Raw genomic sequence first — 27,561 nt, forward strand, 5'->3', positions numbered from 1 at the left:
TTCAGCTGAGCTGTATGTCTTATAGACTGACATCCAATGGCACACCATCAAACACAGACAGTTACCCTGACGATCTTCTGTTGTATTTCAAGTATGATATTTTACAATGAATATTTTTACTTTGGTTTAGAGATGCAGCGCGGAAACAGGCCCTATGGCTCAACGGGTCCGCGCCGACCAGCAACCCCCGCACATTAACGCTATCCTACACTGACTAGGGATAATTTACAATTATACCAAACTAATAAACATACAAACATGTACGTCTTTGGAATGTGGGGGAAACCAGAGGTCCCAGAGAAAACCTACGCGGTGACGGGGAGAACATACAAACTCTGTACAGCCAGCACCTATAGTCAGGATCAAACCCAGGACTCTGGCGCTGTAAGGCAGCAACTCTACCGCTGCGCCACCGCGCTGCCCCTATTCTTGAGAATTTTCTAGTCTTTGTCTCCAGTTTTCACCTTTCGAACTCCTCGCTTTGGTATCAAATTGCATACGAACAAATTACATAAATAAGAACATTCTGCTAATTTTTCTAATGACTTGCTGCAGCTGGAAATGAAGAGCGTACCTAATTTAGTGTTGTCATCCAGCACAGAAACAGGCCCTTCATCCCAACTCATTCATGCCAAGCAAAATGCCACAACTAAGCTAGTCCCATTTTCCACGTTTGGCCCATATCCCTCTAAACCTTTCCTATCCATGTACCTGTATGTATATTTTAAATGGTGTTGTAGTACCTGTCTCAACTATCTCCTCTGGCAGCTCGTTCCATATACCCCTCCTCCCACTCTCTTGAGTGAAAAGGTTGCCCCTCAAGTTCGTATTAAATCGTGCCCTTCTCGTTTTCACCCAGCAAGTCTCATTGCCTGTACCCAGCAAACAACTAACAATGGCCTGTTTCCTTTATCAACGTTACTTTTTGGCATATCTTTCATTCATTAGTTCTATAACTCTTTACATCACCGTCTATATCTATATGTCTCGATTCCCTTTCCCCTGGCAGTCCATCTGAGGAAGGGCCTCGACCCGAAACATCACCTATGCTTTTTCTTCAGAGATGCTAACTGATCCGTTGAGTTACTCCAGCTTTTTGTGTCTACGGTCTACGGTCCCCTTGCTTTTGATTAACCTACCCTGGTAAAAGACTTTGTGCACTCACCCTATCTATTGTTGACACTACCTCCACGGAATAATGAACTTTATTTGTACATGCGCCTTTATTTTAACCTATAGTTTTCTTGCACAAAGCGTATTCATGCAGGAATAGATCTCGTTGTTCATGGTACTACCCTTTGAATACTGTGAAAAGTATTGTAAACAAAAAAATAGTAGTAAATAATTTTGCATTTGGCCCTCCTATTTTGACATTGATCATGACTTTGCTGTTAAAGACTGTTTTGAACAAAATCATGTAGGTCGACATTAAAATGACAACCTCTGACTATTTTAGTTCTGCAGACTTCAGAACACCTCGAAGCTGTAAGAGATACTTTAGAAGAGTTGGGAGGTCAAATATAGATCTCTTACGAAAAGGATCATCTCGGCGACAAAAGCTATTGAAAAATGCCTTTTCGTGCCTGGTAAGAACATTTTGCACAGTGAACACAAGAATTACTGACATGTGGAGGAAGGAACTGTCGATGCTGGTTTACACTGAAGATAGACATAAAATGCTGGAGTAACTCAGCGGGGCAGGCAGCGTCTCTGGAGAGAAGGAATGGGTGACGTTTCGGGTCGAGACCTTTCTTCAGACTCCGTTTCGGGTCGAAACCCTTCTTTCAGGTTGAGACTTCAGAAGATGCGTCTCCACCTGAAATGTCACCCATCCCTTCTCTCCAGAGATGCTGCCTGTCCCACTGAGCTATTCCAGCATTTTGTGTCTTTCTTCAGAATTACAAACATGGTCAGCAACTAGGATAGAATGGAGTAAGTAATGTAAGATAATGTTCAAAACCCTTGTAAACCCTTTCAATAAACCACAAATATAATGTTTTAAAAGGAGAAATCAAACAAGTGTTTAGTTTAGTTTATTACTGTCACATGTACCAAGGTACAGTGAAAAGCTTTTGTTTGCGTGCTATTTAGTTAAAGAAAAGACTAGAGGATTACAATCAAATTGTCCCCAGTGTACAGGTAAAGGATGTAGGATACAACATTTAGTGCAAGGTAAAGTTCAATAGTTCAAGGTGTCCAATAAAATAGATGGGAGGTCTGAATCGCACTCTAGTTGATGAAAGGACCATTTAATTGCCTGATAACAGCTGGGAAGAAATTGTCACTGAACCTGGAGGTGTGCTTTTTCATACTTCCATACCTCTTGCCTGATGGGGAGAGGGGAGAAGTGGGAGTGAGGTTGGACAAGCAGTGTTTTGGGTTGGGACACTTCTTCAGGCCGGACTGGTCACTCGGACACCCCTTTACCTTATTTCAACCTTTCTTATCTGCTACCCTGCAATCATGGTTCAAATCAGCACACGATGCAGAGCAGATTCTCCAGCCTAAGATTCAAAATCTCCCTTCAAGTATTTGTCGCCCTCTTGGCACGGTTTGGGTTAACTGTTTGCAGATTAAATAATCGACAGTTGAAATTCATGCTTTGTTCTATGATTTCAGGGCTCTGCTGGTAGAAGGCTGACAAGAGACGATGTGGCAGTTTTAGGCCGCTTGTCCTGTGACCTTCCAGGGACCAACATCTCTAACTGCGACATTACTATCTTGGATTCATTGAAGGAATGCACCTCCTACTCAGACGATCAAATGATTGCAATTGAATTCCTGCTCAATACTGGAACCAGCAGATATGGGTGGGTCCAACTCTCTTTCTCTCTCTCTCTCTCTCCGTTAATAACATACGTGAGAAGAGTTGCATTTTCATGATTAATATTTCCCCAAATGTGAAACTAATGATGTGGGTGAATAATGATCAACGAGCCGTGGAAATAAATTGTGATTCTTAGAATCAACTTAACAACTTTCAAAGTCGGCCATGAATTTTATTATTTCATTGTTACCTACATAAAAAATATATGCAATTGATATAACCACTTCTTCTTTCCAATGAAGCATGACGTATCTTAAGCCTACCTGAAACAACTTCATTAGAGACACTTGAAACAGAGCCCTGTTTGTTCAGTGCAGTAGGAAGTAACATATGCAGTGCTACATTCTCCAACAATACAGACTTATATTCTGGCAGATTTAAATGGTTTTTCTTTTGCTTTCTGCTTTACTACACCTATAATTCCATGGAATGCATAATTGTTGTACAAACTAAGGATTAATCTTATCTTTAGGAACTAGTTATATATACAAATATATAAACATATCTATACACACTGAACTTTTTTTTCTCTCTCGTTTATCATTTATTGACAGTATATTATGGTTACATATTCTGTTGTGCTGCAGCAAGAATTTCATTGTTCTATCTGGGACATATGACAATAAAACACTTTTTGACTAGTTTTACGGTGGAAAATTCTACTCGTACATAAGGTGGTAACTCATTGAATCATACAGCATGAAAACAGGCCATTCAGCCCAACTCATCCATGCCAACCAAGATGCCCAATCTAAGTTAGGCCCATTTTGCCCACAAATGGGCAATCTAATTTCCATCTAAACCTCTCATATTCATGTATCTCTCTAAGTGTCTTTTAAATGATGTTGTAGTCCGTTCCTCAAATACATCCTCTGGCAGCTTGTTCCATATACTCACCACCCTCTGTGTGAAAAAGTTGCCACTCAGATTCCTATTAAATCTTGCTCTTCAAAGATGTCGTTGTCTCTGTACTGTACACTGACAATGACAATTAAAATTGAATCTGAATCTGAATCTGAATCTGAATCAAACCTGTCCTCTTGTTCTCGATTCTCCTATGCTAGGTAAAAGAATATGTGCATTCATCCTGTGTATTACTGTCCTGATTTTGTACACCTCTATAAGATCATCCCACAGCCTCCTGCGCTCCAAGGAATAATGTCGTACGCTACCCAACATCTCCCTATAGCTCAGTCCCTTGACGTGGCAACACCCTTGTAATAGTTCTCTGCATTCTTTTGAACTTTATGGCACCCTTAAATAATCAACACGTTGTTTGTTTATCTCCTAGTTCACCAAGTTCATGGTCCTCCAACACAGTGGAGAAAGATCTCGGAAATCTTCCTTTGGCTTTAACTACAACCTGGAAACAAGTGAATCGGGTACTGTTTAATTAATTATGTACCAATATATGTGAAGCTTCATGCATTAGAAACATAGAAAATAGGTGCAGGAGGAAGCCATTCGTCCCTTCGAGTCAGCACCGCCATTCATTGTGATCGTGGCTGATTGTCCCCAATCAATAACCCGTGCCTGCCTCTCCCCATATCCCTTCATTCCACTAGCCCCTATAGCTCTATCTAACTCTCTCTTAAATCCATCAAGTGATTTGGACTCCACTGCCCTCTGTGGCAGGGAATTCCACAAATGTTCAACTCTCAGGGTGAAAAAGTATTTTCTCACCTCAGTCTTAAATGGCCTCCCCTTTATTCTAAGACTGTGGCCTGGTTCTGGACTTGCCCAACATTGGGAACATTTTTCCTGCATCTAGCTTGTCCAGTCCTTTTATAATTTTATATGTTTCTATAAGATATCCCCCTCATCCTTCTAAACCCCAGTGAATACAAGCCTAGTATTTTCAATCTTTCCTCATATGACAGTCCCTGCCATCCCAGGGATGAATCTTGAGGCAGCTGCACTGCCTCAATCACAAGGATGCCCTTCCTCAAATTAGGAGACAAAAACTGTACACAATACTCCAGATGTGGTCTTACGAGAGCCCTATACAACTGCAGAAGAACCTCTTTACTCCTATACTGAAATCCTTTTGTTATGAAGATAAATCCTTTTGTTAGAGCACTAAAGCAATTTTTGTGAACTCTTGATTAATTCTCAGTTAATATTTTCAAATTTTCTATCAATTGCAAAAATGCCAAAAATATCCTAATCTTTCATGTTTATTTAATCAAAGAACTGAATCCATATGTAAAAAGGTTTTGTTTCAAATTATTGTAAGTATTGATACATCACATATCAGATTGAGACAATTTAATTTAATATTCATAACTTAAATGCAGTTTAGTTCCTTTGTGTAAAGTCTCGTGACCTTTACTCATGGATCATCCTGTTAGTTTATTTTTAAATGAATCCCCTACCTAAAATTCATTAAAGGTTGACGTATATGGTGATTGAGAGCATAGAAGAGCAAGAAGTGATTGTGTACTTTAATTATAGGGTAGGCCATTCGGCCCTTCGAGCCAGCACCGCCATTCAATATTATCATGGCTTTTAAGCTTAAATCAATAACCCTGTTCCTGCTTTTCCCCATATCCTTTGATCCCTTAATCCCTAGGAGCTAAATCTACCTCTCTCTTGAAAACATCCAGTAAATTGGCCTCCATTGCTTTCTGTGGCAGAGAATTCCACAGATTCACAACTCTCTGGGTGAAGAGGTTTTTCCTCATCTCAGTCCTAAATGGCCTATCCCTTATTCTTAAACTGTGACCCCTGGTTCTGGATTCCCCCAACATCGGGAACATTTTTCCTGCATCTAGCCTGTCTAATCCTTTAATGAATTTATGTGTTTCTATAAGAAACCCTCTCATCCTTCTAAATTCCAGTGAATAAAAGCCCAGTTGACCCATTCTTTCATCATATATCAGTTCTGCCATCCCGGGAATTAACCTGGTGAACCTATGCTGCATTCCCTTAATAGCAATAATGTATTTTCTCAAATTGTACACAATACTCCAGGTGTGGTCTCACCAGGGCCCTGTACAACTGCAGTAGGACCTCCTTGCTCCTAAACTCAAATCCTCTCACAATGAAGGCCAACATGCCATTAGCTTTCTTCACTGCCTGCTGTCCCTGCATGCTTACGTTCAGTGACTAATGTACAAGCACACCTAGGTCTTGTTGCACTTCCCCTTTTCCTAATGTGTCTTCCTGTTCTTGCCACCATAGTTGATAACCTCACATTTATCCACATTATACAGCATCTGCCCAATCACCCAACCTATCCAATTCACCCTGCAGCTTCATAGCATCCTCCTTGCAGCTTACACTATCACCCAGCTTTGTGTCATCTGCAAACGTGGAGATGTCACATTTAATTCCCTCGTCTTTGTTTGTTAATATATATTGTAAATAGCTGGGGACCCAGCACCGAGCTTTGCGCCACCCCACTAGTCACTGCCTGCAATTCTGAAAAGGACCTGTTAATTCGTATTATTTGCTTCCTGTCTGCCAACTAGTTCTCTATCCATGTCATTACCCTACCCCCAATACCATGTGCTCCAAGTTTGCACACTAATCTCTTGTGTGGGACATCGGCCTTCATCAGCCAGAGTAATGAGTATAGAATACTCAATCTTTTGTGCCTTTTGTATCTATTGAGTATAGAAGGTAGACACAAAAAGTGCTGGTGTAACTCAGCGGGTGAGGCAGCATCTCAGGAGAGAAAGAATGGGCGACGTTTCGGCAGGTGGGATGAATGTGGCCGGTGTGGGCAAGTTGAGCCGAACGGCCCGTCTCCACGCAGTATATAATACACCTCACAGAGGCTTTTGATAGCCAATGGGCTATCTATTGAGGCTGGCGACCGAAGGTAGCCGGTTCAAATCCCGCTGGAGTGCATACTGTCGTTGTGTCCTTGGGGCAAGACACTTCACCCACCTTTGCCTGAGATGGAATGGCGGCAGGCGTTTCGGCAGCGACGCCCTGTGTCTCCCTTTCAAGGGAGATGCTAAAAAAAATGCATTTCGTTGTCTCTGTACTGTACACTGACAATGACAATAAATTGAATCATTTCATCATCATTTTATATCACTAAGTGGCTAAGTATCTAGAAGGAAAGATTCTGTGAGGTTTGGGGATTGGATAACTTGAGTTGCTTTCACATTTAGCTAGTATGTATTTAACGACTGAATGGCCTCGTTCCCTGTAGCTCCGGCAGGAGTATCGGCAAGCACCATATTAATCTTCTCTGCACTCTGCAGCCTATTGCCTTCAATCACTCTACTGCTCACAGTCACTGTGAACTTTAATGAATATTAAAGGTTGAATGGAAGAATGATTAGGAATAGGAATACTTTATTGTTGCATGTGACTAGGCACAGTGAAATTCTTTCCTTCCATACACAATGTATACAAATAGCGGACACCTACGGCTCTGGCAAAGTTATAAAGCATGCCGGCTCCTCCTTTTGTCCCCCCCTCCCCTCCTCCCAACAGTCCCCCCTCGCCGGGTCCCCATTGTCCTTTGTGGGTCGTCGTTCCCCCATTGGCCATTCCTCTCCCCCCTCCTCCCTCATGGTTGTTCCCCCACATTTTGTCCTCCATTGTTCCTCTCCCCCTCCCTCCATCACGGTGGTTCTCCATGCTCTCATCGACCGCCGACTGCGATCGACACACGAGGCATTGCCGCTGCCGACGCCTTACTGCTGTCGACGCCCCACTTCACGCCTCCATAGTGCCGACACAGGTCCCAGCCAAAGCTCCGTCAGCCTTTTCGCCCGACCCGGGCTTCTCCCAGCAAGGCCCCGGCCGGGCCCCAACCAGGTATTCTACGCGGCAATACAGGAAGCATTCCCAGTCCTCAGCTGAATTGTCACTAGTGTGCAGGAAAGCGCTCATGTCTGGGACCGCTGGTCGGCATGGACTCAGTGGGCCGAAGGACCTTGTTTCTGCACTCTATCTCTAAAGCGGAAAGACTATACATGATTACAATTGAGCCATCCGCAGAGTACATGCTAAAGGGAATCACATGAATAACTTTTAGTGCAAGATAAAAGTCTAGTAGAGTCTGATCAAAGATAGTCCAAAGGTTTATAATTAATCGTTTGCTAACTATACTTCTACTTTGTACCTTGCAGTTTTCTTTCAAAGCAGGCCTCCCAAGGTTCATCAGGAAAGTAAAAAAGGTTAAAAGAGCAAAAGAGGTCGTTAGGTTTCTGGGCCGTCTCAGAAAAAACAGAAGATCCAAGCGGGCAACAGGTAAGTCATTATTAACATTCAAGTGAGTCAATCTGAAACGCCACTGGAGGGACAAGGAACCACAAATACTGGAATCTTAAGCAAGACACAAAGTGCTGGAGTAACTCAGCGGGTCAGCATGTTAATGCTACTTCGCAATAATCATCGCAAATAGCAATGTTAATAACCCTTAAATCATCTTTTAACTGTCTGCACAACTCGTTATAACCTAGCCCACAACCAACAATGGACCCATTGTGGGCTCCACCTTTCCTTGGTCATCAATTCTTTTTGCATAACTTTCATTCATTTGTTCTATGTCTCTCTAGATCACCGCCTATATCTCTTGTTTCCCTTTCCCCTGACTCACAGTCTGAAGAAGGGTCGCGACCCGAAATGTCACCCACCCCTTTACTCCAAAGATTCTGCCTCACCCGCTAAGTTACTCCAGCATTTAGTGTTTATCTTTGGTGTAAACCAGAATCTGTAGTTCCTTCCTACACAACTAATAACTGGATCTCAGAGATGCATGTATCAACCGTTTTGGAGTTTTAGAACATCTGTTTTACATAGTTTGAGTTGATTGTTCACACAACACTTGTCCTTCAGGCTGTACTGTTGGAGAGTTGAATGCCGGTGTCATTAATGAGTTAACCCCAGTGAGTTATGATGCTGCCCAGCTGGAAGCCTGTTTGAATAATACAGTGTTTATGGATATCGTGGCGGTACTGGGAACTCTGGATTTTGACACTGATCATCTTGAAGTTCTGAAAAAGAAACTCAGCGAGGTAGGTAATCTGATTGTCTATAATCTACAGAGCACCGCCCTGTCATTGTTTTACCATTTTTAAATGATCTTGTAATATCAGGATGGTTATCTGTTTATTTTAGTTTAGTTTAGAAATACAGAGCGGAAACAGGCCCTTCGACCCACCTAGCCCGTGTCGACCAGTGATCCCTGACACTTACACTATCTTACACACACTAGGGATCATTTATACTTTTAACAAGCCAATTAACCTACAAACCTGTATCTTTGGAGTGTGGGAGAAAACTGGAGATCCTGGAGAAAATCCACACAAGTCACAGGGAGAACATAAAAACTCCGTACAGACTGCACCCGCAGTCAGGATCGAACCCAGGTCAATCCTGAACTGCCTCTCTACCGCTGTGCCCACCATGCCATCCTTTGATCGATTCAGAACTAACACTAACAATTAAAAATATTCTTTAAAATATGATGTGTTAAAATTGGTTAGAAATTAACTAAATTGTTAGAATGCGTGCATTTTATTGTTATTTGGTGTTGTTTTTACTGTAGTACCAAACTGATATGTATCCCAATGGGAGCTGCTCTACGTCTGAGGGGCAATATAATTCAGTTGTTTTCATGGTTTGTACTCTAGAGTTTAGTTGAGAGATACAGCATGGAAACAGACTGTTCGGACCACCGAATCCATCACCCGTTCACCCAGTCTTATCCCATTTTCTCATCCACTCCCGGCACATTAAGAGCAATGTTTTACAGAGGCCAATTAATCAACAAATCTGCACATCTTTGGGATGTGGAAAGAAAGCGGAGCACCGGAGTTACAGGGAGTACTTGCAAACTCTACACAGAGCGCACCCGAGGTCAGGATCAAAACCGGGTCTCTGGCGATGTGAGGCTGCAACACTACCAGCTCTGTCACTGTGGAGTTCTCTAATTACATATGATATTTTTGTGTTTTCTCTCTTCTACTTGCATGACAGCAATTTACAAACATTTTAAGCTTTCAGGTCGTACTATTTCTGGCCTGCAACATTTTATAGAAACAATATTGGTGGCACGGTGGCGCAGCTGGTAGAGCTGTGGCCTCACAGCGCCAGAGACCTGAGTTCGATCTTGCCTCGGGTACTGAAGGGTGTAGAGTTTGCAAGTTCTCCCTGTGACCGCGTGGGTTTCCTCCAGGTGCTCCAATTTCCTCCCACAACCTGAAGACATGCAAGTTTGGAGTTTAATTGGCCCCATCCCCTGCTAACTCTGCCCCTCTCGCCTTAGAGTTATACCCTCCAATATTTGATTTTTTTTCATCCTGGTAAATTGTCCCCAGTGTGTAGGGAGTGGATGAATAAATGGGACTTCATAGAACTAGTATGAATAGATCATCAATGGTCGGCATGGACCTGGCGGGCCAAAGGGCCTGTTTCCATGTTGTATTTCTAAACTAAATGAAATATACACTTGCATTGATAATCTGAACAAAGATGGGTTTTTAATCAAGTTTTACAGCATTAATACATATGTTGATAATTAATCAGCAGAAGGAGTTTTCATATTTTTTTAAGAAGTACGTCAAAGGCACTTGAGAAAATGGGATAACATAAAACTAATGTGTGAATAGGTGATCGATGGTCGGAGTGGACTCGTTGGGCCGAATGGCCTGTTTCCATGTGGACTGAAACTGAAAGGTTTACTTTTTTTCAGGTCCATAGAAATGTTGTATCCTTCAAGTTGTATTGCTAATCGGAAGGCAAAGTTCACCATTCGGATGACCAATCTATAACATGTCTTTTGGCATGAAGGCAATAGTCTCAAGTGTAACAAAGTGATATGGATTGAGTGACTGAATTTTACTGATTTTGATTTTCTGAAACAGATTTACCCCAGCGGTATACCTGAAAACCAGATTCAGCTGCTGGGAAACATCTCCACTGTATTCAATGTGACCGAGATAAGCAGCTGGAATATCACCCAAGTTGAAACACTTGCTGCATTAATGGCCCAAGAACTGGAAAACACAATGGTATTAAAAGCATGAATAATGTATTTAAAAACATGCAGGGATAGTCCTCAAGTAAATTTAGAATCTAACCTTTTTGAGATCTTTGAAGAGCTTTAAATCCCTACAACCTAATATTATCTTTTTTTTTTTCATTTTGGATGCATTTTATCCAAACATATAAATCTGAGTGCTTATAATATACATACCAACCCGAAGAGTGGCGTGGAAGTAGAAGTTTCTACAAAGTGACAGAGGGATTCTTTTTTTTTAAGGAGACAGCAAGACAGATAACTGGGAGAAAATGAAACTGGGCCTGTACTCGGCTGGAGTTTAGAAGGATGAGGAGGGACCTCATTGAAACTTACTGAAAAGTTAGAGGATGTGGAGAGGATGTTTCCACTCGAGGGAGAGTCTAGGACCAGAGGCTATAACCTCAAAATAAAAGGACATACCTTTAGAAAGGAGACGAGGAGGAATTTATTTCATCAAGGGTGGTGAATCTGGGGCATTTATTACCACAGACGGTTGTGAAGGTCAAGTCAATGGGTATTTTTAATGCCGAGATTGACAGATTCTTGATTAGTACGGGTGTGTCAAAGGTTATGCGGAGAAGGCTGGACACTGGAGTTGAGAGGGAAAGAGATCAGCCATGATTAAATAGTGGAATAGACTTGATGGGCCGAATGGGCTATTTCTGCTCCTAGAACCTATGAACATATGAAAGCAGGAAACTCATGGATAGTCGGGGAAGGTTTACATCATATGTATTTGCTAAATTTAATTGAAGAATGTATGAACTCTTTTTCAGGTTGAAGCCATCATTACAAAATATCTCCAGAGTGGTAAAACTCTAGACGCGATTTCATTGAAAGCTATTGGTGGACCAAACCTGTGCATCCTGAACGAGAGCCGACTCATGACCATTACAGAACTGATGCAAGTGGTGTCTTTTTTCTATTACTATTTGTTTACCTCTGTCCAATGACCATATACAGAACTGTCTCTGATTTCTCGCGATTAAATGGCTACAGTGAAAAGGCAAACGGTACAAATTTTCCCGGCTGGTAAACCATGTGAAAATGTATTCTGCTTACTGAAAACAGTTTAATTTGGCATTTCCAATGCAGGCGAGCTGTGTTAAACCTGAGAAGACAGATGTCCTACCATTGCAAATTCATACAGGATCAGAAAAGATTTGAGTTTTGGAATCCTCGTCATTATTCCCTATTATAGTTTTTCTGTGGCAAGTTTTCAGAAGTCAGCAATTATTCATCATAATACTTGTTCTGAGAACTTATCTAATAACCTATTGCCGAAGCACGAGAATTCTCAGCAGTCTGTCATCGGCACGACAGTCCTCTTTTGAATGAGGGGAGACAAAAATACTGGAGAAACTCAGCGGGTGAGGCAGAATCTATGGAGCAAAAAATAGGTGACGTTTTGAGTCGAGATCCGAAGACTTCAGACTGATGTCAACGCTCATTCTTTTGAAGGAGCGTTGACAAACAAGTTACCAGTTTGATGGCGACTCGAAACCTGGTAGTTCTTCCACAAACATGAGCTAGATGTGAAGTCGTAAAAGAGGGTGACTTTGGATTAGATGCAGGATGGGTGGAACTGGCGAAGGAAGTAGTACTCACCTGACCCTGTGAAGATCAGTTGTGCTCAATCCTTCTGAGGGAGTATGTTGAAGCAGTGACGGGTTGTCCACTGTGGGTCAAACAGTATTTAATCACTGTGTATGAAGGAACCGCAAATGCTGGTTTAAACCAAAGGTAACCGCAAAATGCTGGAGTAACTCAGCGAGACAGGCAGCATCTCTGGAGAGAAGGAATGGGTTATTAAGAATAATCACAGTTGTGTCCAGCGGAAGATATAAAGGGCTCTATTCAACATTTTATTGTGGCAGCCTTTACCCAACAGACGATTTTTTGGGTCAGTGGCAGATTGGGGCAAGTTGTTGAGATATGGATGGATAATACCTCCCCAACTCCAAAGGTTGTGAAGTTATTATCAGATATCTCCACGACCTACCCCAATCTGCCACTAACCCAAAGATCAACCGTTGGATAAAGGCAGACACAAGGAAGTGCAGATGCCGGAATTTTAAGCAAAGACGGAGAAGCAAGGAATTGCAAAAGCTGGAATTATGAGCAAAACACAAAGTACTGGAGCTACCTAGCGGGTCATGCAATATCTATGGAGGGAATGGATAGTTTTTTAAGATGGGTTAAAAACTGTATGACTCGATGATTCTGTAATTGTGTAAATGTGACTGTTGAGAGTAGAAAGACATTGTTAGAAACACTAACAATGGATACATGACTTTCAAAACCACAATATTCTCCATTATCCCACAGGGATGCTGGTACACTGGATATCTCTACATGCACTCAGTCAAAGAAGAACCTGCTTTACAAACTATCAGTGAATGAATTAGCATCTCAGTCAAACAACACCAATGCGTACTTCAATCTAATAAAGCCATTCCTTGGTATGTTACCTGAATTTTTAAGGTTGACCATATTTGTAAAATATCTTTATTCATGTTGGAAATATTAATTAATCTTGGGCGATTGTTAAATTTCGTCCAGGGTATTTGTGACGGGACGAGGAGATTGGTGATTTAAATTTTGTCCGTGCAGTGAGCTGTCATTTCATAGGAATTATTTCATAATTCATTCTTCTTTTATCATTTTCTTTAGGTGGTGCCAGTGCAAGCGATCTGATTGAACTTGCAAATAATAGTGTCAACATGGACTTTGCAACATTTGTAAAACTGAACCCTGAAGAGGTGATGGTACGTATATGTTGCAAGTTCACGAGTAGAAGAAGGCCATTCCGCTCATCGCCATTCAATCATGACTGATATCTGCCTCCGAATCCCATTCTCCTACCTTCTCCCCATAACCTTTGATACCTGTTCAAATCAAGAGTTTGTCGATCACTGCCTTAAAAGAAGAAGTTGCAGTACCGTTATAGTTTGATGTGTATGATGGTGTCCCACTTTCTGCTTGAACACTTGCCTGTGTTATGATAGGATTGTTGAATGATTCAATGGTACTTTATGACCACATAACTAAGGATGACCAGAAGGGAGGGCGAGAGCAAGGGGAAGAGAAGGCCTGCTGCCACGGATGGCAGGCAGTAGACAGGACTGTTCGGCAAACTTTTGTAACTTTCTAGGCCGCCAAAATGTGTGTACTGCCTAAGTGAGGTCTGCTGTATGATTTTACAGGATTGTATGCAAAACAAAGCCTTTCATCGTACCCGGGTACTTGTGACAATAAAATATCATTGAACATGTACCCAAGTAAAGTGAAATTCTTTTTTTGCGCACATTTCAGTAACAATCCTACTAATCCTACTGGGTATAAGAGTCTAAGATAGTAGACCACATGTTCTAGGCACCATCCTGTACCCTGAAAGTCCAGTTTGTTTTTGAAGTCGGAAACTGACTAGGTTATGGAATATCTAAAAATCTGGACCATTGATATTTTTTTAGACATGAACTTGAATTCAACCTGGAAATTCATGCCCATGAAATTAATTAAATACATCAGTTAGAAAAAGCATATCCATAATGGTAACTCCATGAGTCTGAAGAAGGTTCCCGACCCAAAATGTCACCCGTTCTTTTCCTCCAGAGATCTGCCTGACCCGCTGAGTTACTCCAGCACTTTGTGTCTATCTTAGGTGTACACCAGCTTCGGCAGTTCTTTCCTACGCATGGTAACTCTATAACACGTAGATTATGAAACAAGTGCGATACGGTGGGGCAGCGGTAGAGCTGCTGCCTTACAGTGCTTACAGTGCCAGAGACCCGGGTTCAATCCTGACTACGGGTGCTGTCTATACGGAGTTTGTACGTTCTCCCTGTGACCGCTAGGGTTTTCTCCAAAATCTTCGGTTTACTCCCACACTCCAAAGACATGCAGATTTGTAGGTCAATTGGCTTGGTATAAATGTAAATATTGTCCTCAGTGTCTGTAGGTTCGCGTTAATGTGCGGGGATCACTGATCAGCGTGAACTCGGCGGACTGTTTCCACAGTGTATCTCTAAACTAAACTAAACTAATTCCATTGTTCACCAGCTAAGGTATGTAAAGAGTCTGTCGCTGAACTGAAATGTGAAAGAGCTCATTTTTCAAATGCATTTTCTTTTCTTTTTTCAGAAACTTACTGTTAATGAGTTGCGAGGCTTGCTTGGGATTAACATTCGTGGTCTTGAAACTGGAGCTAGCGAAACGGTGGTGTTAGCTTGGGTGAACTCACACTTCGTGTCTGAAGTAATGAGTGTTGGGTTGATGGGAGGAATACCAGATCCTTTACCAGGTACGTACCCTAACTAGTGCGGAGAAGCTTGTCGAAAAGAATCACTGCTACTGGCATAATTCAAAATAAAGTTTAAAAAAAATGAAAATAGAGGTAACATTTCTGTATGTTTTGGTTCCATTATCACATGCTTTATGGTGAGAGAAGCAAGATTTATTAAGAACCTGAGAAGCAACGTTTTCACACACAGGGTGGTTGGTATATGGAACGAGCTGCTAGAGGTTATGCAGGGAATGGAAGGATATGGATCAAGTACAGGCAAGGGAGATTAGTTTAGTTTAGCATCATGTCTGGCATGGACATTGTGGGTTGAAGGGCCTGTTCCTGGCCTGAAGGGCCTGTTCTATATTCCAACGATGAGCGTGTTAAAGACAACGGTGCATATTTGAGGTTAAAATACTTCTTACGCTAAAACAGTAAATTAAGAGAATTTGAAAGGCTGACCAGAATATTTTATAGCAATGCATTTGACCTGCTACATCACTAGTTGTGTAAAAACAAAGGTAGACAAAAATGCTGGAGAAACTCAGCAGGGTGAGGCAGCATCTGTGGAGCAAAGGAAATAGGCAACGTTTCGGGCCGAAACCCTTCTTCAGGCCCTTGTGTAAAAACAAAATGGCTTGGTTCAGATATAGATACATATTTATGTTAAAAAGTAAAACTGCTGCTTGGCATATCAGCATTTAAAGTATATTCCATTAATAATATTTTTTTTTTTTTCAGAACCCGAACTTAACTTGATGGTAAGTTGAAAATGGTGTTTCTTCCTTTGTCATGACTTTATTATAAGAATCAATTAAAATAATGTCCTTTTAATATTTCCTCACTTAACACATTTGTACTCCTGTCATGCAAACTGACTGGCGAGATTGTAGATATGTTTCATCTTCATATTTCATACTTTTGAGCATTAAATGCTGAACATGTTTCCCAATCTCTATTCAAGAAATAGTTGGCACAAGAAAACTAAAATTGTTAAACTTATTTTGTTTTTTCTTTATTAGTGTGGAAACATTATACACAATGGTAAGTTTTTGTTTTTAAATGTTGTAACATTTAATGGACAGTTTTTTCAACAGTTAGATTTTTATTAATTTCCTTTCTTCTTCATCAAATAGAAACCGCTTTCTGTGCAACTATAAACAGGTAAGCACTTGAAGTCAATCAACGTTTTATTGATTTGCTGATATTATTGATTTGTTCCTGTGGCTTCCAAAATTAAATGTATGGTCAAATCCTATCCTTGGCTGGAAACCTTCGACATTGCTTCTCTGATTTTATGTTCCCACTATCCCAACAATGTTGACTTGTTTTGGAGTACCATTAAATTACTGTAAGTCTGTGTGCATTTTTAATATTTTGAACCAAATGGGAGCAATTTTAGTACAAGCATAGAATGACAAATTATATAGAATTGGCAAATGGGACTAGCTTAGATGGAGCCCCATAGGGGAATTGATGAGTTGGGCCAAACGGCCAGTTTCCTGCTGTATGGCTCAATGACTCCATGATGGGAGAGCGATCATCTGTGTAGGGCCAGCCTGCATAATTCTATACCAAGTCATACAGTCACAGAGTCACAGTTGGCCCAACTTGCCCACACTGACCATCATGCCCCATCTACATTAGTCCCCCTTGCCTTAATTTGGCCCATATCCCTCTAAACCTGTCCTATTCATATATCTGTCTAAACGTTTCTTAAACATTGCGATAGTACTTGCCTCAACTTCCTCCTCCGGCAGCTCGTTCTATACCACCCACCACCCTTTGTGTGAAAAGGTTACCTATTAAATCTTTCCCCCTTCATCTTAAACCTGTCATCGGATTCTTGATTTGCCTACTCTGGGCAAGAGATTCTGTGTGTTTACTCCTATTCTATTCCTCTCATGATTTTGTACATGATTCTTGTATGGAACCAATGGAGTTTAATCAGCAGGCGGATGTTCAGTGATGATTATTTTCTCCTTCTTTAGCTGTGGGCCAACATATCACCCCTAATCAACTTGACCTGAAATGGCTTGATGTAAGCCAAGATCCAAACCTAGGTCTTTGCTGGTCCACGAACCTCCCTACCACAACACAGCTACATTATCTTCAACCAAAGTCTCTCAATGTGGTGATTAAAGATGTAAAGAAATAAAGCTAAGACTGTGTTGACCTGGCCATACCATCTATCTTTTCATCTCTGGCCTTTGTCCAACCATCCGTCCAACAACCCCCTCCTTACCTGTATCCACCTATCACTTGCCTGGTTTTGTCCAGCCCCTTCTCTCTCCCAGCTTTCTCTTCCCTCTCCACCACCACCCCCACCACAATCAGTCTGAAGAAAGGTCCCGACCTGAAATGTCACTTATCCATGACCTTCAGAAAAGCTGCATGACCCGCTCAGTTACTCCAGCATTATGTGTGTTTTTTTTTTTTTACTATGTTGATTCGTATTTTGTTTAAATTACATCCGTACAACTTCTCTCCTAATAAACATTTCTTCCCCATCTACCTTCCTTCAATCTCTGACAGTTCTGCTGTGGATGATTTCTTGATGTCTGTTAATGAGACACAGCTCTGCAGTTTCAACGTTACAGACTACGCCTGTGCTCAGGTAAGCTCTATTATCTAGAATTTTACATGAGAATAAATGTTTTGTGAAAGCACCCCTCCGTCTGCTCAGATATTGTTACTTCTTCATGCGAAGGATGAAGGTGTTCCTGAAATAATTTAGTGTAGTTTCGAGATACAGCGCGGAAACAGGCCCTTCGGCCCTCTGAGTCCACACCGACTTGCGATCACCACACATTAACACTATCCCACACATCCTAGGGACAATTTTACATTTATACCAAGCCAATTAACCTGCAAACCTGTATGTATTTAGAGTGTGGGAGGAAACTGAAGATCTCAGAGAAAATCCACGCGGTCACTGGGAGAACGTAAAAATTCTGTACAGATAGCACCTGTGGTAGGGATCGAACCCGGGACACCGGCACTGTAAGGCAGCAACTCTACCGCTGCTCCACTGGGCCGCCCTCCAAATGTTCAGGAGATATAATGTACAGTAAAAACCTTCACAAATATGAAGGCTTTATTGTAATCCAATTTCATATCCTCCTGTTAAAGACATTTCCTCCCCTCAGTAAGGCAGTGTTAAGTACACAAAAGAAGACAAGCAAGCCAAAATATACAAAATAGGTCTGCAATAAAGATCACTCTCATAATTTATACTTGCCGCACATGACGTGGCAGAGTATGCAGGACAGGCATGGTAGCAGAGTCTTCAGGTCCATTTATATTGGGATGCATCACAACATGGTTTGGGAACAGCTCCATCCAAGACCACAAGAAATTCCAGAGTTGTGCACGTAGCCCAGACCATCACACAAACCAACCTCCCTTCCATAGACTCCAAATACACTTCCTGCTGCCTTGGCAAGGCCACGAGCATAATCAAGGGTTTTGGCCCGAAACCTTGCCTATTTCCTTCGCTCCATAGATACTGCCACACCCGCTGAGTTCCTCCAGCACTTTTGTCAACCAGCATAATCAAGGACCAGTCTCAGGCCAGTTACTACCTCTTCTCCCCTCCCATCAGGCAAGAGGTACAAAAGTTCAAAAACGCACCTCCAGATACAGTGACGGGTTCTATCCAGCTGTTATCAGGCAAATGATCCACGCTATTACCAACTAGAGAACGGTCCTTAGCTACCATCTACCTCATAGGAGACCCTCGTGCTATCTTTAATCAGACTTTACTCGACTCATCTTGCAGTAAATCTTTGTACCCTTTATCCTGTATCTATACACTGTGAACGGCCTGATTGTAATCATGTATAGTCGTTCGGCTGACTAGATCGCGCGCAACAAAATTCACTGTACCTCGGGGCATGTGACAATAAACTAACTTAAACTAAACATGTTTCCAAATTGCTTTCCTATGCAGAGTAATAAACTTATGGGAAATCTAAACAGTGACCATCTGACGACTTTATTCAATTGCTACACCTCAACGAGGGCTCTCTCCAGGCAAGATGAAACAGCACTGGGCATATTTGTTCAGAAGCTTAACAAAACCATCCTTAACGAGGCACTGGATAAATTTAACAACAAGGTAAAAAAATTCATGATGGAAATATCTTTATTAAGCATGCAGTATTACTTACAGTGTACCTACTGTATTCAAAGACGGTGACCCTTTTTGCATTGAAAATCCTACAAACAATCATGATACAGAAGACTAACCTAAGTTTTGTGATATATTAAATGACTGAAGGAATGCTGAATAATACTAACAACATGAATTATTCTTTATCTTGCACTAAATGTTATTCACGTTATTCCATCTATCATGTATTGTACACTGTGGATGGCTCGATTGTCTTTCTGCTAAAGATAGACACCGAAAGCTGGAGTAACTCAGCGGGACTGGCAGCATCTCTGAAGAGAAGGAATGGGTGACGTTTCAGGTCGAGACCCTTCTCTCTGTCTGTATGGAGAGAAGGCAGGTACAGGATACTGAGTTGGATGACCAGCCATGATCATATTGAATGGCGGTGCAGGCTCGAAGGGCCGAATGGCCTACTCCTACACCTATTTTCTATGTTTCTATTCCTTCTCTCCAGAGATGCTGCCTGTCCCGCATAGTTACTCAAGCATTTTGTGTCTAACTTCGGTGTAAACCTGCATCTGCAGATCCGTCCTACACATTGTCTTTCCACTAACTGGATAGCATGCAACAAAATATTTTCACTATACCTCGGTTCACATGACAATAAACTAAACTCAAACTCAATTCTTAATGCATCAGTGGAAGAACCCAAATGAACTTCCTAGACTTGTATTGCTTTTGTTTGGGGATTAAAATTGCTTTTTTGGATAACTTACCGTGACAATACAACTTATCACTTAAATATAATGAAAAATAATTAGTAGAAGATACTTTGCCAGCTTAAGCACCTGGATATTTGATAGGTCCTGACCTGAAAAGTCACACTTCTTCTGACCTTTCTTTGTTCAGTAGCAGGCAACCCAGTTTCCATGGAAAGATCAATAAAACTGTATCAGGCTGCTATGGGTTTTCAGTGTTCTCTGCTGAAAATGAACTGCCTTTGAAATAATGATCCTTTAAAAGTACTGAAGATAGACACTAAAAGCTGGAGTAACTCAGCGGGTCAGGCAGCATCTCTGGAGAAAAGGAATACATGACGTTCTGAAGGACCGTAGAAGGGTCTCGACCAGAAACATCATCTATTCCTTTTCTCCACAGATGCTGCCTGACCCGCTGAGATACTCCAGCTTTTTGTGTCTATCTTCAGTTTAAACCAGCATCTGCAGTTCCTTCCTATCCACTTTGCAAATACCGTCTTGTTTACGGTTGTTTTGCTATTTCTGATAAACAATAGTATCAACAATTATGGTTTATCATATTGGCAAAATAGAGGTTCAGATGAGGTTCAACTTTTCAATACATTTGCCTAATATTGTATGGTGAACATTTTTTAAAAAGCTAATTGTATTTTTTTTCTGAAATGAGGAATTTATTTCCTTTGCGATGAATGATCTTGCTAACAGTAATTAATTAAATGTCATGGTTTGTTTCAGACTCAGAACACGGCAATGATTCCTCTGGGGTCGAAGATCACGTTTGTGAATGCTCTGTGGGAGGTGGTGAGGACCAGTGAAAACTTAAACAGTTCTGACGTCCTGACGAAGTGGTTCCAGCAGCGTTTCAGACCGTTCAATGCCGCCATCTCCTCACAAGTGTTGAACTGCCTTTTGATACAGAATATAACTTGCCAAGGATACCAAGCAGTGTAAGAGAATGATACACTTTTGTTATCTGATGCAACGGGTTCATGCCAATAATAATTGGAGCTCGGCTCACATTTAACTATTGTAATGCCAAGAACCTAGTGGTATGAATATTGATTGCTCTCATTTCAAGGACTCTTTGCTTTCCCTCTCTCTCTGTCCCTCCCCTAGCCTAGTTCTACTAGTTTCACTGTCCTCCTGATTCATTTTACTGTTTGTATATCTCGTTGTCACCTTCCCCTCAGATAACAATGAATCATTGTACATTTCCTTGAGCATCATCAGCTTTGATCTGTCCTTTTCACACCTTGCATGCTATTTGTACCCTTCCATGTATCTAGTTTCACTCTCCCCCGTTTCACAGTCTGAAGAAGGGTCTTAACCTGAAGCGTCACTCATTCCTTCTCTCCAGAGATGCTGCCTGTCCCGCTGAGTAGCTGCAGCATCTTGTGTCTAACATAACTATTTTTATTGTCAGTTTTGAGATCTAATGCCAGCTTAGCGGCCAGCTACAACATTGATTTGTCTGTAATCAGTCGGGCCAACGAAGCTCGACACTAGTCCCAAGACGACTAGTCTTAAATATCATACTGAGATTGCAATAGCGCAGACAGGATGGCATTTTGCTAATTGTTGAAAGGTTTCATTTCAATGGGATGCCATATTCAGGCTTTGGATACAAATATACGTGGACCATATCAGATTATAAAACATAATTAGGGCGGCACAGCTATAGAGTTGTTGCCTCACAGGACCAGAGACCCGGGTTCGATCCAGACTGCAGGTGCTATCTGTGTGGAGTTTGCACGTTCTCCCTGTGACTGCGTGGGTTCCTCCAGGTACTCTGCTTTCCTCCCATGTTCCAAAGACGTGCTGGTTTGTAGGTTACTTGGTTTCTGTAAATTGCCCCTAGTGTGCAGGATGTGAAACTGGAATAACATCGAACTATTGTGCATGAGTTAGTCAGCATTGGCCAAGGGGTCTGTTTCCACGCTGTATCTCTAAATTAAACTCTAAACTATTGTACTATAAAATATTGTACATTGGATGAATTAATATTATAGATGAGCCTGTCTAATAAATTATAAATATATTCCTATATTAGCTTACAAGGACTCAACGATGCCTATGGAGAAATGCGGCAGATAACAAGAACGACAGTAGTAAAAATATGGATTCTTGGCTACCTCAACATCACAGGTAAGATAGAAAGGCAGTGATGATTCTTCCTATTTATCGCATGGAAGAAAGTTGCACCAAGGGCAGCTTGGTGGCGCAGCGGTAGAGTTGCTGCCTTACTGCACCAGAGACCAGTGTTCGATCCTGGCAACGTGTACTGTCTGTATGGAGTTTGAATGTTTTCCCCGTGACCTGCATGGGTTTTCCCCAGGATCTCCAGTTTGCTCCCACACTCCAAAGACGTACAGGTTTGTAGGTTATTTGGCTTGGTACAATTGTTGACTGTCCCCAGTGTGTGTAGGATAGCGTAAGTGTTGGGGATCGCTGGTCGGTGCGGACTCACTGGGCTGAAGGACCTGTTCCCACGCTGTATCTCTAATCTATACTAAACTCTACAATGTTTGTTGTGAGATAAGTCCATGTTTCTCACAAGATTAACCTTATGATCTCCTCGAGTACATCTGTAAATATAATGCCATTGATTAAAGGTTTTCTTTTCATTGAAGGCAGTCTTGAACTGAGTGTTCAAACACATACTCTTACAGAGAGCATACACGACAGAAACAGGCCATTTTCCCCCTCGAAAATGTTCCGCTATTCAACCAGCTCATTGCTAATCTTGCACCTCAACGCATTCCTGCTCCATCGTAAAATACCTTTGCTCCTCTAATATCCAAAAATCTAACCATCTCAGTTTTGAATTAAGTTGACAATTTCCATGGCCTTGTAAGCTATTATGTAAACATCAATAATTCCTGTTTAGTTTAGTGATACAGCGCAGAACCCACCCAGTCCGCGTCAACCTGCGATCCATGCGCACTAACACTATCTTACACACACTAGAGGCAATTTTTCTAAGCCAATAGTGTATGTCTTTGGAGTGTGGGAGGATACTTGAGATACCGGAGAAAGCCCATGCAGTTGATGGGTAGAACGCACAAACTCCATACAGACAGCACTCGTAGTCAGAATCGAACCCGGGTCACTTGCTCTGTAAGGCATAATGATCTGCTGGACTATATCTTCTGGACAGACCTAACTTTTATCCTTCAATCACAGGTGCAGGATGTATCAGCAACACAAATGGATCAAGAGATTGGCTCATGAAAAATTGGGGAATGTTCAAAGACCTTGTCAACATAGAGGATTTCGTCAGCCTGAATTCCAATTTCAATGCAGTAAGTCATGGAATATCTTTATGGAAACTGTGATGCTGTGTAAAACATGTTGTATTTTTTAAATTGCAGAATATATTTTTGATCAATCTTGGCTCTTTCCCAGTCCAATTTAAAAAAATATTATGTAGTAACAAAAGAATTGCAGATGCACAAAAGGACACCAAGTGCTGGAATAACTCAGCAGGTCAGACAGCATCTCTGGAGAACATGGATATGTGACATTTTGGGTCAAGACCCTTCTTCAGACTGAAGACATTGGGTGGGATCTGCACTATTTTAGACAGAAATTTATAATATGACATTAAACCGTCACTGTATAATATTTTTTTTAAAAATTAGAGGCAGGAATAGCAGAAACATTTGCATGGGTTTGAGATAATCTCTGAGAGATACAAGGCACTGCAGATGATGGAATGTTGAGCAATAGTCCAAGGGTTGAAATAACTCAGTGGGTGAGGCGACATCTGTGGAGGAAGAGATAGATGACCTTTCAGATCGCGATCCTACTTCAGACTTACGGACAACGTTTCAGGTTGGGACTCAGTCTAAAGAAGGATCTTAATCCGAATCGTTATCCGAATTCCCTCCACAGATGCTGCCTGACCCACTGAGTTACTCCAATACATATCTCCTAGTCTTTTTGTACTCCATCATGAAATATCTTGCAATTGATATACAGGCAATCCCCACATTACTGCTAATTGTGCAACAGAACTTTGCCCAGGAGTTTATGTAAATTAATCAAATCAATTTTTTTCTTTTAACTTGTTTTGCCTGACCCAGGCGCAAGTTGCAATACGAAATATTGCAATGCGACCCGTTTTCTAGAAATACAATTCTCCTAAAGGAGGCTGGTCACCTATATACCTCAGGTTGGGACTCAGTCTAAAGAAGGATCTTAATCCGAATTGACAGTTATCAATGGAAACTGTAACACTTTCCATGCCAAACAAAGTGTTTCCCTTATATCATCACACTCTGTGGTGGCCAAGACATTGGGACTTTTTAATGCAGAGATTGATGGGTTCTTGATTGGTATTAAACGTTATGTGGTGAAGGCAGGAGAGGGAGAAGTAGATCAGCCATGATGGGCCGAATGGCCTGATTCTGCCCCTATGTCTTATGGTTGTGAAGTTAAAAGAGCAAGGTTCGTGGGTTGTTGAGTGACACGAAGGGACACAAAGTGCTAGAGCAACTCAGCTGGTCAGGCAGCGTCTCTGGAGAAGGTGGATGGGTGATGTTTATGTGATTGGAAATCTTGCCCTCTGATTTCACCAAATGATCTACTTTATCAACTTTATATTTCCACAGTTTGATGTTCTGGACATTCTCAATCCAAGACATCTGTCCCAGCTAACTGTCGGCTCTTTGAACAACCTTAACAACATCAATGAAATCCTCAATGCAGTTGTTAGCAGAAACTTCACGGGACTGAACGAATACATGAACTACTTTGTCAGCAACACACAAGTGGTAAATCAGTCAATGTTTTGATCATTCTTTACCTGGAATGTGAATGTTGCCACATTTATTGTCCATCCCAGCTGCCGTATATAACTGCCTTTCAAGTATTTGGCCATCAGAGAGGGTTGTTAAGCATCGAATGTTGGTATTGGACAAGGGTCACATCAGCCATACAAGTTTTCTTCCTTACAGACAGGTTTAAATCTGTTGAGGTTTTCATAACATATAATCTCTGGGTGATAAAACACCCCATCGGATCGCCTCTAAACCCCTTACTCCTCACCCTACATCTACGGCCTCTTGACTTATTCACCTCCATTAAGAGGGAAAATATCCTGCTGTCTTCCCTATTTATGCCCCTGGGTTTACATGGTCATATCCCCTCTATTATCCCCACATTGGCAATGTCACGTGAAGTTTGCTGCTGGTACAATACCTCGGACAAAAATATTTTATGGTCAGTTCAGTCAATAGTAAAAGTAATTCTAATGCCCTTATCAACCCAAACGTAAATCTTTCCCTATATACTTCTGATAAAGGGACGGCATGGTGGCACAGTAGTAGAGTTGCTGCCTTCCAGCGCCAGAGACCCAGGTTAGATCCTGACTGCCAATGCTGTCTACGGAGTTTGTACATGCTCCCCTAGTGCTCCGGTTTCCAATTTTCTGAAGATGTACAAATTTGTAGGTTAATAGGCTTGGTATAATTGTAAATTGTCCCTAGTGTGTGTAGGATGGTGTTAGTGTGCGGGGATCGCTGGTCGGCCCAAACTCGGTGGGCTGAAGAGCCTGTTTCCACATGTTATCTCTAAACTAAACTAAACTAAAATCATAAGAATTTAAAATGTATTAAAAATGATAAGTAATTATCTTTGAAATTGTTTTATCACCAGCTTGATTAAGATGTTAAATCATTTTCAGAGGGCTGTCAGAATTTTTTTTTAATTGAATTCTCTTTTCTTTCAGATGGATATTCAAGTTATTCAGAACACCACAGTGAGGGACGTGATGCTCAATAGGATCATGCAACAGTTAGAATCCCAGTTTCCAGCATTTAATGCCATGGACTATGCCGACTGGTTCCAGACTAAATTAACACTTCTGCTGCCCAGTATTGGATCTCAAACTCTTGCCCTCATACCCTCTAACAGAGCCTGTGAATCGAACCAAGCCATGTGAGTACTCACGGTAGCAAAACCCCTTGTATCTTGGTGCTGTTGTCTGTTTGCTCACCCTCAACCATACTGGAATGGACTGAATGTCACACTGAATGGACAAAGGCAAATAGACACTAATTGTGCAAAAAGAGTGGTTTACTGAGATATGTCCCAGATAGAACAATGACATTCTTACTTGTAGTAGTACCACAAAATATGTCAACATTTCAATTTCAATTAACTTTATTTTTCCATTAGGAACTTTGGTTTCTGCAACCATACAACACAAAAGAAACAATTTTACAAGACACACAACCAACTCAATTCACACAGACATCCATCACAGTGAATCTCCTCCTCACTGTGATGAAAGGCAAAGTCATGTCTCTCCCCTGCTCTCCATCTTCTCCCGACATTAAAGCCCTGTGTGTGTGTATATATATATATATATATATATATATATATATAATGTGTGTAGGAAGGAACTGCAGATGCTGGATTAAACCGAAGATAGACACAACATGCTGAGATAACTCAGCGGGACAGGCAGCATTTCCGGAGAGGAGGGATGGGTCAGAAGAAGGGTCTCAACCCAAAACACCACCCATTCCTTCTCTCCAGAGATATAAACAAAGATTGTTAAAGAATGGACGACCAATCTCTTTTTTTCTTCTACATATTTATTTGGAAATTGAGTCTGGGTTGCATCTGTAGTTCTTTATTTCTATAGTAGATGTAAATCTTCCCCTCTCTACTTCTAACAGATACCTGGCGTATACTACTATTAAGCTCTTTTCACAAAATTGCTGTTTAATTGATTTTTTTTGTTATTTAACATTTCTAATCTATGCAGAATCAAAGGACTGGACAACATTTATCCAAGTTTATCACCTGCTCAGATTAGCACCATCTACACGTTTACAACAAATTATCTCTCCCAACAACTTATTTCAACAGGTAAAGTGCACTGATGCTCGGTTTTATGGTACATCTGCTATGAAGGGGGAATTAAAAATGTGTTTGTAAATGGTGGTAGCAGGACAAAGAACTAATTTTCATTAGCTCAGAAGTCATGAGACAGCTCTATAGGAATTTGGTTGGGCCGCATGTGGAGTATTGCATGCAGTTCTGGTCACCTCATTACAGGAAAGATGTGGAGGTTTTGAAGAGAGTGCAGAGGAGGTTTACCAGAATGCTGCCTGGATTAGAGGGCTTCAGCCACAGAGAGTTGGATAGACTTGGTTTGTTTTCTCTGGAACTTCATAGTTTGAGGGGAGACGATAGAAGTATATAAAATTATCAGAGGCAGAGATAGGATAGTCAAAAGATTTTTCCCCAGGGTGGAAATGCCGAATACCAGAGGGCAAAACTGTAAGGTGAGAAGAGGAAAGTTTAATGGAGATGTGTGGGGCAAGTTTTTTTTTACAGAGAGTGGTGGGGACTGGAACACATTGCAAGGGGTGGTGGTGGAAGCAGATAAATAGTGAAGTTTAAGAGGCCTTTAGATAGGCAAATGGAAATGCAGGGAATAGAGGGATATGGATCATGTACAGGAAGATCATGTGAGAGGAGCAGAATTAGGACATTCAACCCCTCAAGTTTACTCCACCATTTAATCATGGCTGATCTATCTCCTTCCTAACCCCATTCTGCCTTCTCCCC

General features: G+C 41.4%; 1 protein-coding gene across 1 annotated transcript in view; it reads left to right on the forward strand.

The window, feature by feature from the left end:
• The window catches only part of LOC129706691 (uncharacterized), a 98,776-nt gene that overhangs the window by 40,734 nt on the left and 30,481 nt on the right, over positions 1-27,561 (forward strand). Inside the window, exons 27-48 of the mRNA XM_055651089.1 lie at positions 6-91; positions 1,457-1,586; positions 2,620-2,810; positions 4,119-4,209; positions 7,921-8,041; positions 8,630-8,808; positions 10,660-10,806; positions 11,594-11,721; positions 13,146-13,279; positions 13,491-13,585; positions 14,961-15,120; positions 15,844-15,863; positions 16,125-16,146; positions 16,239-16,266; positions 17,638-17,719; positions 19,055-19,222; positions 20,713-20,924; positions 22,028-22,122; positions 23,161-23,279; positions 24,591-24,752; positions 25,709-25,917; positions 26,753-26,856. Of these exons, the coding sequence (XP_055507064.1) occupies positions 6-91; positions 1,457-1,586; positions 2,620-2,810; positions 4,119-4,209; positions 7,921-8,041; positions 8,630-8,808; positions 10,660-10,806; positions 11,594-11,721; positions 13,146-13,279; positions 13,491-13,585; positions 14,961-15,120; positions 15,844-15,863; positions 16,125-16,146; positions 16,239-16,266; positions 17,638-17,719; positions 19,055-19,222; positions 20,713-20,924; positions 22,028-22,122; positions 23,161-23,279; positions 24,591-24,752; positions 25,709-25,917; positions 26,753-26,856 (2,683 nt within the window). The remainder of the gene's footprint in view (positions 1-5; positions 92-1,456; positions 1,587-2,619; positions 2,811-4,118; positions 4,210-7,920; positions 8,042-8,629; positions 8,809-10,659; positions 10,807-11,593; positions 11,722-13,145; positions 13,280-13,490; positions 13,586-14,960; positions 15,121-15,843; positions 15,864-16,124; positions 16,147-16,238; positions 16,267-17,637; positions 17,720-19,054; positions 19,223-20,712; positions 20,925-22,027; positions 22,123-23,160; positions 23,280-24,590; positions 24,753-25,708; positions 25,918-26,752; positions 26,857-27,561) is intronic.

The sequence above is a fragment of the Leucoraja erinacea genome, chromosome 20 (genome assembly GCF_028641065.1).
Source record: "Leucoraja erinacea ecotype New England chromosome 20, Leri_hhj_1, whole genome shotgun sequence".
Taxonomy (NCBI): Eukaryota; Metazoa; Chordata; class Chondrichthyes; order Rajiformes; family Rajidae; genus Leucoraja; species Leucoraja erinaceus.